The sequence below is a fragment of the Solea solea genome, chromosome 1 (assembly GCF_958295425.1).
Source record: "Solea solea chromosome 1, fSolSol10.1, whole genome shotgun sequence".
In the NCBI taxonomy this organism is placed as follows: Eukaryota; Metazoa; Chordata; class Actinopteri; order Pleuronectiformes; family Soleidae; genus Solea; species Solea solea.
In genome coordinates this window covers 22,800,700-22,816,311 of record NC_081134.1, presented here as the reverse complement: position 1 = coordinate 22,816,311, position 15,612 = coordinate 22,800,700, and the positions used below count along the sequence as shown (strand labels likewise).

Here is a 15,612-nt window from a genome sequence, read left to right as displayed (position 1 = left end):
GAGTCAATGTTACTGAGAGTCTGTGCGAGTCTCCCAGTTCCAGAGATGGGGAAATGCACAGCTGAAGGCTCTTGACCCCATGGAGAATAATCACAGGAGTAGTGAGAAGCATGAAAGACGAAGATCTGAGAGTATGGAAAGGTGTGTAGATATGAATGAGGTCAGAGTGGTATGAGGGTGCCAGCTTATGGAGAGCTTTAAAGGAGGATCTTAAACTATGTTTCCATCGAATGAAATGGTTTGGTACAACACCCATGGTATGCATTTTTTGCATTTCCATTAGGAATAGTACCAAAATAACCAGTCCCCACCATTCCATTGTTTGGCAATGTTCACTTGGGGTACCAGAGTAAATTGGTACAGTCCCATGACAGTCAACTGATTGAGTGACAGAAAAACGGCACTCCCTTCCTTTTCATCACCAGCAATCTCTTCTCTTACAAAGCTGGATGACGTCTTGTTGCGACAAGCAGCCACAAACCGAGCTGCTGGATGTCTTCCAGTTGAATGAGTTTCTCCTCACTCAATGTGAGGGTCTAAGGATATTTGCCCTCGATTAATAATCAATTAATTGGACCTGTCCAGGGTGTGATCCCACCTTTCGCCCTATGGCAGCTGGGATTGGCACCAGCACCCCCGTGGCCCTCATGTGGTGGATAAAGCCGTAGAATATGTATGAATGAATGAATGAATGAATGAATTAATTAATTAATTAATTAATCGATTAATTGTTGCGGCCCAGATGTTAGGGATGCAAATATGCAAACCACAGCTTAGGTCTCACGTCTAAATGAAAAAAAAAAATGCTTTTTTTCCTGCAAAAAAGCTTCATGCATTCACTAATGGTTCCCCCCCAAGCTGCTGCGAGGTACAGGAACAAGTGAGATTCGTCAAAGAACCCTGAGAGTAGGTTACCTTGTGGCCTCACTGCAGAGTTATGATGAAGGAACATCCATCAACGATGCATACAGACTCAGATTCAGTTGCACTTAATGTTGTGAATGAAGCAAAATGTGTGGTTAAGTGTCTTGCCCAGGGAAGCATGTACACAAGTTCAGCCGTCGCCTCAAGACAGATATACAATTGAAAAAGAAAAAAAAATAACTCCTCAATTAGCTGAAAAACCAAACTGAACCAAAACCGTGACCCAGAAACCACATTTCAGAGGAGCCCTCTGATTGATTGTTGAACTGTTGCACCTCTAATAGTGTTTTTAATAATTAGCAACATTTATGATTAAATATTCATCACACTGATGAACTAGTGCCAGCATGTTACAAGCAAAATGGAGTTTATAATGTATATTATGCTGTTACTGCAACTCCAACTGTATACATTATACATGGCATCATTATGTATGAGTTTAAATGTTGTGTGTGTGCGCGTGTGTGTGTGCTAGCGTGTGTGCGTGTGCTAGCATGTGTGGGTGTGTGCGTGTCTTACCAACATAAAGCTGGCTGTAGAACTCCAGTTTGGTGTGTCCCTGTGGAGGGGTGGCTCTAACCTCCCTATATTGTCCATTAACCTGCAGAACTGCCTCTTTGATATTTTTCTCAGCTTCCACGCGATGCCATTGGTCATCGTTGAGTGGCACAGGTGAGCGCACACTGAGCTCCAACCGCTCACTCCCCACATCAAAAGAGAACAAGACCATGGAGGCTCCTGGACACACCAGAACAAACATAACATTAGCAACATTCTAAACACACTGAAGCCCTGTTCATTTTCAACATTTCTAATCAGAAACCCTAGTTTACTTATTGAAAATTACATTGCTAAGCATATCAATTATTAAGATTAAAGGGCAGGAAAAAGGCTTATTTGAAGACTTCACTTATACAAATAACTAAGCAAAGTACAGAAGTAAATGTACAATAATAGAGTTGTAAGTAATAAGATAAATATGGTTTAAAAGCTGAAAAAAAACACTTTTGCCCTATGTCGGCTGGGATTGGCACCAGCACTCCAGCGACCCTCATGTGGTGGATAAAGCCGTAGAATATGAATGAATTCAACATCATGTGAAAAGGAATAATGTACAGCCCACAAACAGACGTGTCTGTATGTTTACATTACAATAAACCTGTACAACAGCGAACCATGTAGTGTTGGCAGTAAAACCAACTAGTTGTCGACCGATATGGGTTTTTTATGGCCGATGCCGATTCCGTTTCTATTTTTTTGACATCAGCCTTAGCCGATGTCCGATACATGCTGCCGATTTTGTTTGTTGCCGATATTGCTTTTTTTCAGCCATTTCTTTTAAAAGAAGAAACAAGAACACAAATTCAGTATATTTTTATCTAATTCTTACATCTTGAGAGAGAGAGACACAGACAGAGACAGACGCACCCACACACAAACACACACAGCGCTGTGGTGGCTCCTCTGCTCAACGTGTCACAGCGAGAAAAAAGAGCTTCTCATGTTCTGTGGGGTGAAAGAGGAGGACAAAAAACACTGACCACCGCTGCAGTGAGGACTATATTTTATGTGAAGTTAGATGCTGTTTAAACACGTAGTGATAGGTAATTGTTTTCATGTGCATGCTGATAAATGTGTCGTATTCTGTAGCCATGGCACGCGCAAACACGCAGCGGTGCCATCTCAAGTTCAGAGTGACACAGAGACAGACAGACTTTCAAAGTGTAATGCAATAATACAGCTAAGTTAGACAGTTAAAAATACATTGAAAGTTGAAAACACCGTTCTCTCATGGAGTAGTTGTTGGCAAGCTTCTAAAACTGCCAGCTGCTCTCTGCCTGGGAGGGAGGGGCACTGCATGCTTCAGTGCTCTCCAGCATCTCAACACAGCGCGACGTGAATGCACAGGACGAAAAAAAAAAAGCACAATAGATCGGTGAACACGCCCGCATATATCGGCCCGGCCGATGTATCGGTTGACCCTTAAAACCAACATTTGCAGCTTCAAGAACATACTAATGTATACTGCATTTGCTTTAAAAAAAAAAAGAAAAGAAAAGAAAACCTCTGAGTTCAATGTGGAGGAAGCTGGTGGTCCCCAGGTTCTCCAGGAAGACTCCGTGAGCAGAGGACGTCTTGAAGTAGAAGGAGATGTCAGTGGTAGTTTCCCCTCTGAAGGAGGAGAAATGAATGTAGGAGGTGGGACTGTTGAAGGACGCAGTATTCCAGTAGTTACCTTCAGAAGACAAACACCAGGGACATGAATAAAAATGACTCTACACTGTGTGTGTGTGTGTGTGTGTGTGTGTGTGTGTGTGTGTCACTCACGGTCCCCCTGGCACCTGAGTGGCCCCACAGTAAGTTTGGCCTCAGATCCAGCTCTGCTTGTGTCACCAACCACGACTTGACTGACTGGCAAATGGTCTTTATAGACCAGCAGGCCTGTGTCCTCCCTCCTGCACACACATACACACATTTAAACCGATCATAGCATTAAATAAGGAGATTAAAGAGATAAGAGATGCACTAACCAGGCGCGCAGGTCAGCGTCACAGTTGCAGTAGTGTTTGAGGTCAGTGCAATTGTGTTCAATACCACAGGCACACTTCTGTATCCCTGGTCCTGACCCGCCCCAGTAAGAATGCCTCTCATTGGCTCTTCCTACCCACCAGGAGTATGGGACGCCATCTGGATGACAATGCAGAAATCCGGGGTCATTTCATCTTCAAATTTATGAGATCAAAGTTCATTTTATTTAAACTACACAATTATTAAGTCTACTTTGACAGGGCCAACATACAGAGACAACAACAATCATTAGCACTCACATTCACACCTATGGACAGCTCAGGTTCAACAGTTTGGAAATAAAATAAGAGAGTCAAGGTCGAGATGGTTTGGTCATGTGCAGAGGAGAGATAGTGATTATATTGGACAAAGGATGTTGAAGTTGGAGCTGCCGGGGAGGAGGAACAGAGGAAGACCACAGAGAAGGTTCATGAATGTTGTGAAGGAGGACGTGAGGACACGAGGGAGAGGACAAGAACAAAAACAATAGAACTTTACCTGCTTATAGCATCACACATAATCATTGATTGCAAAATTCATCCTGATCTGTAAAGATGTTGTTGAGATATACACATTATAAATTGCTGATCAGGTGGTGGTGAAACTTAGTCTGAAGGTAGAGAGTCTGGTCCTGCATACACATACCAACATTTTGCCCATTATAACTCTGTGTCAAAACTGTAGACAGGAAGTTGCTAACAGAAGGACAAACTTACAGATGAACACAGTGCAACTGTATCACATCACAATGTAATGCACATGAGTGGGATGGTGAGTGACAGACAGCTGTGACCTCTCAGCGAATAATGGACCACTTTACCTGGAGAGTTGAGCAGACGGGACATTCTGCAGGCATAGGCTACATACTGTTCACAGTACTCTGCATTGCCAGTGACTGACAACACCTGGACACACAGGAAAGGGGACAAACACAGGATCTTACTATGTAAAGTGCCTTGATATAATGTACGTTGTGATTTGGCACTATACAAATAAAACTGAGTTGAACTGAAATTGAATCAAATTACACACAAGACACTGAACACTTAAGGTGTTTTGGGCATCTGCTCATGATTGTGAGTACTGTCTGTGAAACTGAGCTACAATACAAACCCAGGACACACGGACAGACAGATGGAAGGATGGATAAGTCGACAAACTTTGGTTTTACTTATATTTACATAGAGCTGCAACTAACAATTATTTTCATAATTGATTAATCTGTCGATTATTTTCTCGATTAATCATTTGGTCCATAAAATATCAGAAAACCTTAAAAAATGTTGATCGGTGTTCGTCAAACCTGGAAATGATGATGTTCTCAAATGTCTTGTTTTGTCCACAAACTAAAATCATTGACTTTTAATGATTTATTTGTTCTCCAGAGCAAAGAAATGAAGAAAATACTCACATTTAAGAAGCCTAAACAATTGGAAATATTGTTTTAATCATGAAAAAAAGCTTCAAAGCGATTATTCGATTATCAAAATAGTTGTCGATTAATTTAGTAATCGATTAATAACCTGTGCAATACATAGAACTCTGCTCCGAGTCAAAGTAAGTGTGTCGTGATTGTGTACCTGTTCATCTGTGACATTATAGGTGATCTTTAGCACTGCCTTTCCTTCCTGGTCTGCACTGGTGACTGAAGTCTGAGGAGACAGATTGTTCTTCACTGTGGTCCAAACCTTCTCGTCTGAAAGAACAGAAAACATGAACATTAGCAGTACACATGCACAAAAAACACACGGATCTGAAATGCCGGAGTGCTTTTACTTTGAAACAGGAAGAGGACATACTGCATTCCTGACACAGACATACAGTAGATGCTGAAACTGAAGAAAGATCTTTTTACTGTCCTTTTTCATAGTGAGATGCACATGGCTCATGTGGAAAAAGGGTGAGAGGTTTATTAGGTCTCATTAAATGACATCTGCCTAAATGAAAAGAGAGACACACTGCAGCTGTAACATGCTGCACACACCTCCATTGTGAAAATAGGCCATACTAGCTTTAAAGGCCCTGGTATACTTCCGCGCGCGTGCGCAGTATACGTGCGTGACTGGGTTTGCATCATCAGCGCTCAGGCAGCACGTGCACATGCACATGCATTTTGGTCCACAACAGCTTGCATTGCGATTTCTAACTCTGGAGTAGGATGAGGGGAAGTTTGTCAGAAAGTTGAAGATGTGCAGGTCTGGAATAATGTCAGCTTTTATAATTATAAATTTAAAAAAAATGCACAATCTCTGTGGATTTAAAGAGCACAGTTAACTATGATGGCTTTAAACCAGCACTGGTGCCGTTCATCATTTTTACAGAAGCTTTAAGCTTACAAATCTAACTCCACACTCAAAAATACAACTATGTCATGTTGAAACATTTCTCTTAAAAGTTATGAACAAAGCGAAGAAAAGAGGTGGATTTGCCTGTATTTTAAAATGACTGCATTATTGATTATTTGTGTGTGTATACTTGGATGTGCTTGTGTGGACACTTTGTAGTATTCTCGCATGACAATCTGCAGCAGCAATAAAGGCATTTAATTCTATGCTGCTGAAGACACTGTATGTGTTGACTTTGTCAGTCATGTTTGCGGCACATTCTGAAAAAAACACTGACAATAGATTTTTTTAATTTATTCTGCTACCAAGTGTCAAATGAGAAACTGCAGTGACCCCTCACCTGTCATGTCACAGCTGACTCTGAAGGGGGCAATAGGTCCACTGCCATCTGGGTCAATCCAGTAGCTCCCTGAGCTCCTCCCTTGGTGCTTATACTCCTCACACGACTGCTGATACATGGCTGTAGAGGAGACACAACACACAGTGAGTGAGTGAGTGAGTGAGTGAGTGAGTGAGTGAGTGAGTGTGTGTCCACTCACAGTTGTGGCAGGTAGCTCCAGTGTATCCAGTGCCACTACAGTTGCAGATGAATGTGTCCCATGTCTGAGTGCAGTGACCACCATGCTCACAGTGGTGAGGGACACACCTGTCACAAAAAGAACAAGAGGAAACTTAGAATTCAAACAGTGCAACAGCTTTGTTTTTCCTTACCATTAATCACAAATTGACCGTTCATAGTTTTGTATTTTTAATCAAACCACATCATCCTGCTAAAAACACATAACCACTGTTGTCTAATGTTTTTACTGGACTAGACTGAAAAAGAGAAAGGTGAAGGAACTGAAATCACAGTTGTCGGGACTGCAGGCATTTTTCTCAAAGGTGACTTCAAAAGTGAAAGGCAGCCACTGAAGCATTGTTCAGGGGAAGTCAAGCCGTCATTAAGCACAAGAAGTCCTTCCAAGATGGAGAGATGACAAAAGAGTAATTTGTTAAAGCAGCTGACTCATTATTTTCAATCAAAGCTCTCCAGCTATCAAGAACTACAGTGACATGGCGCTGTGAAGTCATGGCCGAGGATTTGGAAAAGACAAAACTGTGGTCAATATGATGAGCTCAGTTAATGCTTTCAAATGAAAACCGCAACATTTGCCCTCAAAGTTGCAACGCCACGATTTAGGGAACTTCAGTGCAAGTCATCAGAGTAAGGTAATGACCAAAATGCAGTTTATATAGTCCAATATGCAGTGATGCAAGGTACACCAACATAAGATAAGATGAGATAGCTTTATTTATCTCACAGTGGAGAGAAAACGGCGTTACATGAGGTATACTCAGTATTTATCTACATATCTATATATCTATATGTGTGTGTGTGTGTGTGTGGGGGGGGGGGGGGTTTGTCCAGGTTCTCCGGCTTCCTCCCACAGTCCAAAAAAATGCAATATGGGCAATATGGTGATTAGGTCAATTGGTCACTCTAAATTGACCATAGGTGTGAATGTGAGCGTGAATGGTTGAATGGTTGTTTGTCTCTATATGTGTCTCTGCGATGGACTGGCGAACTGTCCAGGGCGTGACCCCCACCTATCGCCCTATGTCAGCTGAGATTTTTGCATTTTCTATGCAAATTAAGGTAGATCATTTTGACTTGGTCATTTTAAAAGTAGCTCCCAAGCTGAAAAAGTGTGGTGTTGGTTTTGTACTGGACTCACTGGGTCTGGTTTTGTACTGGACTCACTGGGCCCGGTTTTGTACTGGACTCACTGGGCCCGGTTTTGTACTGGACTCACTGGGTATGGTTTTGTACTGGACTCACTGGGCCCGGTTTTGTACTGGACTCACTGGGTCTGGTTTTGTACTGGACTCACTGGGTCTGGTTTTGTACTGGACTCACTGGGTCTGGTTTTGTAAAGGACTCACTAGGAGTTGGTTTCGTACTTGATTCACTGGTAGGAGACTCGATCAATGTTGTATACCTGTCTATAATGGCACACATATCCAGGCTGACATTTTCAAAGGTTCCAATGTGACCCTGCTCCACAGCTCTGAGGTCAACCAGATGGTCGTCGATGTGGATCATCTGCATGCAGCCCTGGAAGGAGCGCTGAGGTGACCTGGAGTTTGTGTGCATGAAATAGCCTGGGCAAAAACAGAGTAGGTAAAAAGTCACCAGATATATGATTTAAGCACTGTCATGCCATCAAAGGTCTGTATGAGTCATGTGCACAAGAAAAAAAACAAGTTAATAATGGACTCAACTAATAAAATCTACAACTTCTAAAGTCTACAATATCTTGAGAAAACATGTCGTTTTTAGCTTGTGTAGGACACAGAGTTGCTGGCCTACTGATGCCTTGTTTGGTAACTTTGTCTCAAAAAAACAATTATTGTTTTCTTGAACTTATTGACAGAGACAACAGTAAAATCCCTGATTTTCTCTATAGACTTGGGTGCAGGAGGGGGAGATTTTTACAATGTGACACAAATTTCAGTTTCCAGGCAGAAAATTCAGTGTAAGAGCAAGAGAAAGTGGTCAACATATTCTTCAAATATATAACCCTGATATATAATGTGACATTAACGCTTTTGTCAACTGTCACCTGACAAAACTTAAGACTCCTGTTTTCAATTTATGCTGTTTTGATCATCTGTGTTTAAGCACACACCTACAACCGGCTCTTCTACATTGTATCATCCTAATTAGCTTGTTTAGCAATCATTGTGATATAGCTTCTTTGTTTTGATAATGAATTAATTAATCAGTTGAAGATGAAACATCTAACACCTATCTGGAGGAGGTGACCCAATCACACTGCACAGATCCCTTTTTTTTTCCACAGCCTTTTTTGTCTCCTGACATGTCAACAACAATGTTTTGGTTCACTGCTCCTGTGGATTTTCTTGGTCACCTCCAAAGTAATAGGATCCTCCAGTCTGGATTTGGATGGGAATGGCTGTTCTGACCGTAGATGCTTCGTCTCCATCAACTGTCAGCATTGCATAGTTCTCCAGTGCATTCAGATGGACACTGTGCCACTGGCCATCATTCAGACTTGAACCTGACAAGTTAACAACAATCGTGAGTCATGATACACCAGACGACAACAACTGAAGCAGGTGAGAGAAGAAAAAACAGAATGAGCAGCCGAGAGTAGAGCTCACCGGACGAGATGCCAATGCGTGTGTTCTTCTTTTGTGTCACGTTTATGTAGACGGTGACCTTGCTCTCTGTTAGTCCAACCTCCACCCAGCCATCAGCCAGTGACGTGAACATCAGCAGGCCATTGGGGTTCCACGTCCTGAAAGACAGACTGACTGACAAAGTGTCACTGTTGCTCTGACCAGGAAGCTGCAGGAAGGACGAGGAGTTGAAGAAGACGGGGAAGGAGTTGGAGTCGGTGCAGGAGAAGGTCAGGTTACGCTACAGTGGGAGAAACATAGAGAAAGAGGGGATAGGAAGTTTGTTTACCTTTACAGAGCAGAACTCACTCTCTCACTCATTGTCTACTAGGGATGCAACGGTACAGTTTTCCCACGGTTCGGTATACATCATGGTTTTTGGGCCACGGTAACAGTAACAGTTTTGATATCTTAATATAAAACTACTCAGACTAGTAAAGGCAATATTGCATTTTAAAAAATAATTAAAAGCACAGATATAATCAAACCACAAACTTTATTTAAACAATAATGCAATAATCAGATCAAACTAATCAGCAAATTTAAAACCACACAAATTAAATATAAATATAAAGTTTACTACGATCCAATAAAAATAAACAAAATTTTAACCCACTCACAGGAACTACTTAACACTACAGCTACAAATACAATCAAATGTGAACATGATAAGGCTGTCAACGTCCTTGTATGTGAATGTGTGCGTGTGTGTGTTGGAGCGCCTGTGTGTAACAATCAGCACGTAGGGCTTCACCAGCTGCATGGACAGGTACCAGCAGGTAATCCGTGCGCTTGAGTCCCGCATGCGGTCCATCCATTTCTCATTTCTCGCTGAATCCAAAGTGATCGCACACGAAGACTGTGGCTCTTTAAAAGTTGAAGGCGGCATGAGCACTGAGCCTGAACAGTGCAGTGCTGCTCTAACATCTATGCTCCTGAGTGGATCTAATCGCACAGCTGTACAAAGATTTGATAAAGTTTTGTGACGGGCCGAGACTTACCGAAATGCCTGCCATTTGCCGCGGTGTATTGAACCGAACAGGGCGTATCAAACGGTTAGGTAAAATACCGAATATTGTTGCATCCCTATTAGCTTTTATCCGTCACATGAGGGTTGTGGAGGATATCTAACACATAGCATAAAAGGTGGGGTACACCCAGTCCATCACAGGGCCAACATACAGAGACAAACAACCATTCACTCTCACGTTTGTCAATTTAAGAGTGTCCAATTAACCTCTGCATGTTTTTTGACTGGAGAACCTGGAGAAAGCCCATTGGGAGAACATGGGAGGAACATGGGGAGAACATGAGGAGAACATGAGGAGAACATTGGAGGAACATGGGAGGAACATGGGGAGAACATGGGGAGAACATGAGAAGAACATGGGGGAACATGGGGAGAGCACGGGGTGAACATGCAAACTCGAAACTCTGAATTTGAACCGTGATCTTCTTGCTGTGCTAGCTACTACTTTGCAGTGTGTACCCAGAGCAAAACTTGTTGGGTGTTCAGGTATACTGAAGAATGTGACATAGCCTAGCATAGCAACCCCACCCCCGTGCTGATAAGTTTACAGTATTCCACCATTAAAAAAGCCCTTTCCTGACAAGAAACTGATGTTTTTGTCACTTTGTTAACAAAAAACTGCATACATATTTTCTGGATGTGTTCCAGTAAAGTGAAATAGAAATAATGATCCTCTATTGTCGTTATAGCATTGCTAAAACAACAAATCTAATGGTGGCCTAAGACTTCTGCACAGTACTGTAAATCCCAATTTTAAACACAGAAGTCCCAAAACAACACACTTTGGTTTATTAATGGATGCAGTGGTTCCACAACCTCTGTGCTCCATGATGTAAAATGGTTGAATTTCTCTAAGGACATTGGTGTGGGGGTAGAAAGCAGTTTATAGAGAGAAACAAACTTCAGTTTCCAGTCAGAAAAGCGTGCGAGTGAGACAAAACTGTCAATTTATTCTTAAAATAGAGTTTAAGCTGTTGTAGATTCTATAGGATGAAGCTTTGGTTGTGGCTTAAAAGAATGTTAACATTTATAAAAGCAAGCTTAAGACCTACCCTTTAATCTGCCTTGTTACCTGACCTTTATTATTTATTTATTTGTTTTAATACAAAATGCCAGCCATATGTCAGCTGGAATGTTTGCAGGTTGTTTTCCTTGATTATGTTTGTATCCTGTGACACACTGCGAGTTACATTGCCTTGTACGAAAAATGCTTTAGAAATAAAGTTTTAAATCTCACACAACCACATTTCATAAAAAAAAAATCACATTTAAGCAGAGAAGGAAAAAAGTAATTAAAGAGTGTCTTTCACACTCTCAGGTTCTACAGTCACAATGACAAAAGCTGATGCTGTGTCAGTGCTGAGTTCAACAAATCTCAAAACCACAGCTGCTGTAGATGCACATGACTGTACCTGGAGAAACTAAGGAGTAACCTACTCAAACTGAAACTAAGGAGTAGGCTTCAGATACTGTGGATGTTACATTGCCACGTGTTCCTTTGTTGCCACATTAACTTTTCTGTCATGTTTAATCACAGTCATTTCAGTCAGGCGAATCACAAAATGAATTGCTGTTATTGACCTATACACGCACACACACAGACTGAGAGAGAATTGTCTTACAAAGCTGGACGTGTCCACCTTCTTCCTGCGGACCAAGTTAGTGATGTTGTCTCCATTGTAAGTGATTCCCTCCATGCAGCCCACAAAGTTCTCTCTGCCCCCTGAGCTTGACTTTGCTGATGCTGCCACTCCTCCAAAGGTGATCTGAAAACACAGCACAGTAGCAAATAAATACATCTGTCCAACACAAACACTAGTTAGAGTGGAAGAATTAATGGTTTAAAAATCAAAATTACAATTTGAAAGAAGACTAACAAATCAGCTACAATTTAGGATCTAGTTGTACTATAGCACGTCTGACCAAGGGCTTATAATTTACTGTTAATTGTACTTCATATGTTGAAGATAATCCATTCATCCATCCATCTTCTACCGCTTTTCCGTCACTCATGAACAAGACCCCGAGATACTTAAACTCCTCCACTTGGAGGTGCTGATTCTCATCCCAGCCGCTTCACACCAGGCTGTGAACCGCTCCGGTGAGAGTTGAAGATCACGGCCCGATGAAGCAAACAGGACTACATCGTCTGCAAAAAGCCCACCAAACCGGATTCCCTCAACGCCCTGACTGCGTCTAGAAATTCTGTCCATAAAGGTTATGAATAGAACCGGTGACAAAGGGCAGCCCTGGCGGAGTCCAACTCCCACTGGAAACGGATCCGACTTACTGCTGGCAATGCGGACCAAGCTCTGACACCGGTCGTACAGGGACCGAATGGCCCTTATCAAGAGTTCCGGTACCCCATACTCCCGGAGCACTCCCCACAGGACTCCCTGAGGGACACGATCAAACGCCTTCTCCAAGTCCACAAAGCACATGTAGACTGGTTGGGCGAACTCCCATGCATCCTCCAGGACCCTGCCTAGAGTGTAGAGTTGGTGCACTGTTCCGCGACCAGGTCTCACCAAACTCCTCCCACGACCGAGTTTTTGCCTTAGTGACCGCGAAAGCTGCATTCCGCTTGGCCTGCCGGTACCCATCAGCTGCCTCTGGAGTCCAACAGAGCCAAAACTGCCCAATAGGACTCCTTCTTCAACTTGACGCCATACCATTACCACTGGAGTCCACCAGCGGGTTCGTGGGTTACCGCCACGATTAGGGATGGGAATCGAAAACCGGTTCTGAAGAAGAACAGGTTTTACGGTGCGCATTGAATCATTGAATCAATTCCTCTGAACCGTTACTATGCCTGCTTAATGATTCCACTTATTGGTTCCGTTCGTTGCAAATGCGTCATGACACACAAACGCGCTGCATTTTGGTTCAGAACACAGCAAGCGTGGCGCTGAGGCAGAAGCGATCTGACCTGTGGTTATATTTCTCACAAAAAGACAACAAGACAGTCACTTGCAATACTTGTAAAGTTTCCATTTCATCCAAAATGCAGAAACATTTGGCCACACAGCATGCAATTCATTTGGAACTCTGGTTTACTCACTATCCTCATCCTCCTTGATCTGAGTACGGCCTTCGACACCATCTCTCACACTATCCTCCTTAACAGATTAATCTCCATTGATATTTCACACACACCCCTTGACTGGTTTAAATCCTACCTCTCAGGCCGCACTCCGTTCATCCAACTCCAACCCTTCAGTTCCCACCCATCCCCCGTCACCACTGGTGTGCCCCAGGGCTCTGTCCTCTTCATCATCTACCTCCTTCCTCTTGGCAATATCTTCCGTAAATATAACATTCATTTCCATTGCTATGCGGATGACACCCAGCTCTACCTCTACAGCAAACCAAATTCCACTCACCCACCTTCCTCCCTCACTGACTGCTTCACCGAGCTCAAATCTTGGTTCTCCTCCAACTTCCTTAAACTCAACAGTGATAAAACCGAATTCCTTCTAATTCATACCAAATCAACCCTCTCAAAAACTGACCGTTTTTCCCTCACTATCGACCACTCCTCTGTCTCCCCCTCCCCCCAGGTTAAGAGTCCGGGTGTCATCCTCGACAGCACATTATCATTCCAATCCCATATCAATAACATCACCCGGTCTGCATACTTCCACCTACGCAATATTAATCGCCTCCGCCCCTCCCTTTCTCCCCACTCCACTGCCATTCTTGTACACAGCCTTGTCACCTCCCGCATTGACTACTGCAACTCCCTTCTCTTTGGTCTACCTCACAAATACCTCCATAAACTCCAACTGGTTCAGAACTCTGCAGCTCGGATCATCACCAGAACCCCCACCATCCACCACATCACCACTGTTCTGCAGCAACTCCACTGGCTCCCGGTCAAACTCCGCATCGACTTCAAAATCCTCATGTTTACGTTTAAGGCCATCCACAACCTTTCCCCTCCTTATCTGTCCGAACTCCTCCACATCGCCACCCCTTCCCGTTCCCTCAGATCTGCCTCCTCTGTCCACCTCTCTGTCCCTCCCGCCCGCCTCGTCAGCAGGGCTTTCAGCCGCTCTGCCCCCCAACTCTGGAAATGCACTCCCACCGGACCTCAGGAACTTGGACTCTCTCACACTCTTCAAATCAAGACTAAAAACTCACCTATTCCGAACTGCCTACCCCACTTATCTACATTGTCTTTTCTTATCTGTTTCTAATTTTTTATTTATTTATTGATGTATTGTACAGTGTCCTCGGGTGCCCAGAGAGGCACCTCCAAATAAACTGTATTATTCTTATTATTATTTGCAGGACTGTTGTGTGTTTGATACACTGCTACTTAGCGACGAGTCAAGTAGCAGCGGAGCTAACGGGACGACATGTCTGTCTACTTAGTTAATGTGAGCGCCATTTCATTGTGTAAACCTTTACTCTACGAATAATCTCCATTGTCATTCTCCATCAAATTTAGATGATGATGACGGCCAGAGTCTGGCTGGCTCAGAGGCTGCAGCAAGTTGCTCTCGTGCACCTCTAGCTACTCTGTTCACAGTGGCAGGGAAGAATAAAATGACCGAGGCGAGTGTTAAGTTGTAATGTTAGCTACTGCGCATGTGTGAACATGGAAGTGGAGAGTACTGCGCATATGTGAAGAGGGTGTTGTTGTTTTGGGGGTGTGTTTTATGGCGGCACCCATGGTTATGCATGTTGAATGCTATTGCTAAGTAAAGTCTCTGTTGAACAACAGTAGTTGTGGTTATTATTCCAACATTGGTAGCAGAGGATGGCTGCTGCTGGGAATTACAAAGTCCCGTCAACGTTTGATGAGAAGACGTCTTACGAAACCTGGAAAAATGATGTTGAAATTTGGAGAATCGTCACCGACCTGGATATAAAGAAGCAAGCCTTGGCGGTTACCTTGTCGCTAACGGGGAGAGCGAAGGCCAGTGAATTGGAAATTGCTGCAGGCGACATAAATTCGGGCACGGGAATGACTGCTATTGTGACAAAATTGGACTCTGTGTATCTGAAAGAAGAAAAAGACGGGCAATACGAGGTGTACACGGAGTTTGACCGGATCGCTAGAGGAAGCGGTGTTTCTATGGTGGATTACATCATCGAATTTGAACATCGGTACAACAAAATACGTAAGTTAAAAATGGATCTACCAGATGCTGTGTTAGCTTTCAAGCTGTTAGACACTGCGGGACTTGATGTAAAAGACAAACAGTTGGCAGCTTGCCCCAGCGTCTCATTTGTTAACATGAAATCAGCCTTGAAGAGAATTTTTGGCGATGAAGTTACTCCACCACAAGAGGGCGGCAGTGCAATGCAGATGAGTGGAGATACTAGTGAAGCGACATACTACACAAGACATACAGGCAAGCGGGAGAGTCGGTCAACTGGCAACAATCTCAAACTGTGTATCCTGGAACAAACCCATTCGACAAACATGGGAGGAGAACGAGATGTGCAGTATGTCAAAGCACATATCACTGGGCAAAGGATTGTCCCAATAAAAAGGAACATGTAAATCTAACAAAGGATGAGGGACTAAAACATGACATTGAAGAATGCAAC

At 43.2% G+C, this 15,612-nt stretch overlaps 1 protein-coding gene across 1 annotated transcript in view; it reads right to left on the bottom strand.

The window, feature by feature from the left end:
- The window catches only part of LOC131457115 (contactin-associated protein-like 2), a 56,912-nt gene that overhangs the window by 19,332 nt on the left and 21,968 nt on the right, over nt 1-15,612 (bottom strand). Inside the window, exons 7-18 of the mRNA XM_058625938.1 lie at nt 11,673-11,816; nt 9,003-9,261; nt 8,750-8,899; nt 7,817-7,979; nt 6,377-6,483; nt 6,178-6,297; nt 5,073-5,188; nt 4,313-4,397; nt 3,456-3,612; nt 3,253-3,380; nt 2,990-3,160; nt 1,444-1,662 (exon numbers count right to left, since the gene is read on the bottom strand). Of these exons, the coding sequence (XP_058481921.1) occupies nt 1,444-1,662; nt 2,990-3,160; nt 3,253-3,380; nt 3,456-3,612; nt 4,313-4,397; nt 5,073-5,188; nt 6,178-6,297; nt 6,377-6,483; nt 7,817-7,979; nt 8,750-8,899; nt 9,003-9,261; nt 11,673-11,816 (1,819 nt within the window). The remainder of the gene's footprint in view (nt 1-1,443; nt 1,663-2,989; nt 3,161-3,252; nt 3,381-3,455; nt 3,613-4,312; nt 4,398-5,072; nt 5,189-6,177; nt 6,298-6,376; nt 6,484-7,816; nt 7,980-8,749; nt 8,900-9,002; nt 9,262-11,672; nt 11,817-15,612) is intronic.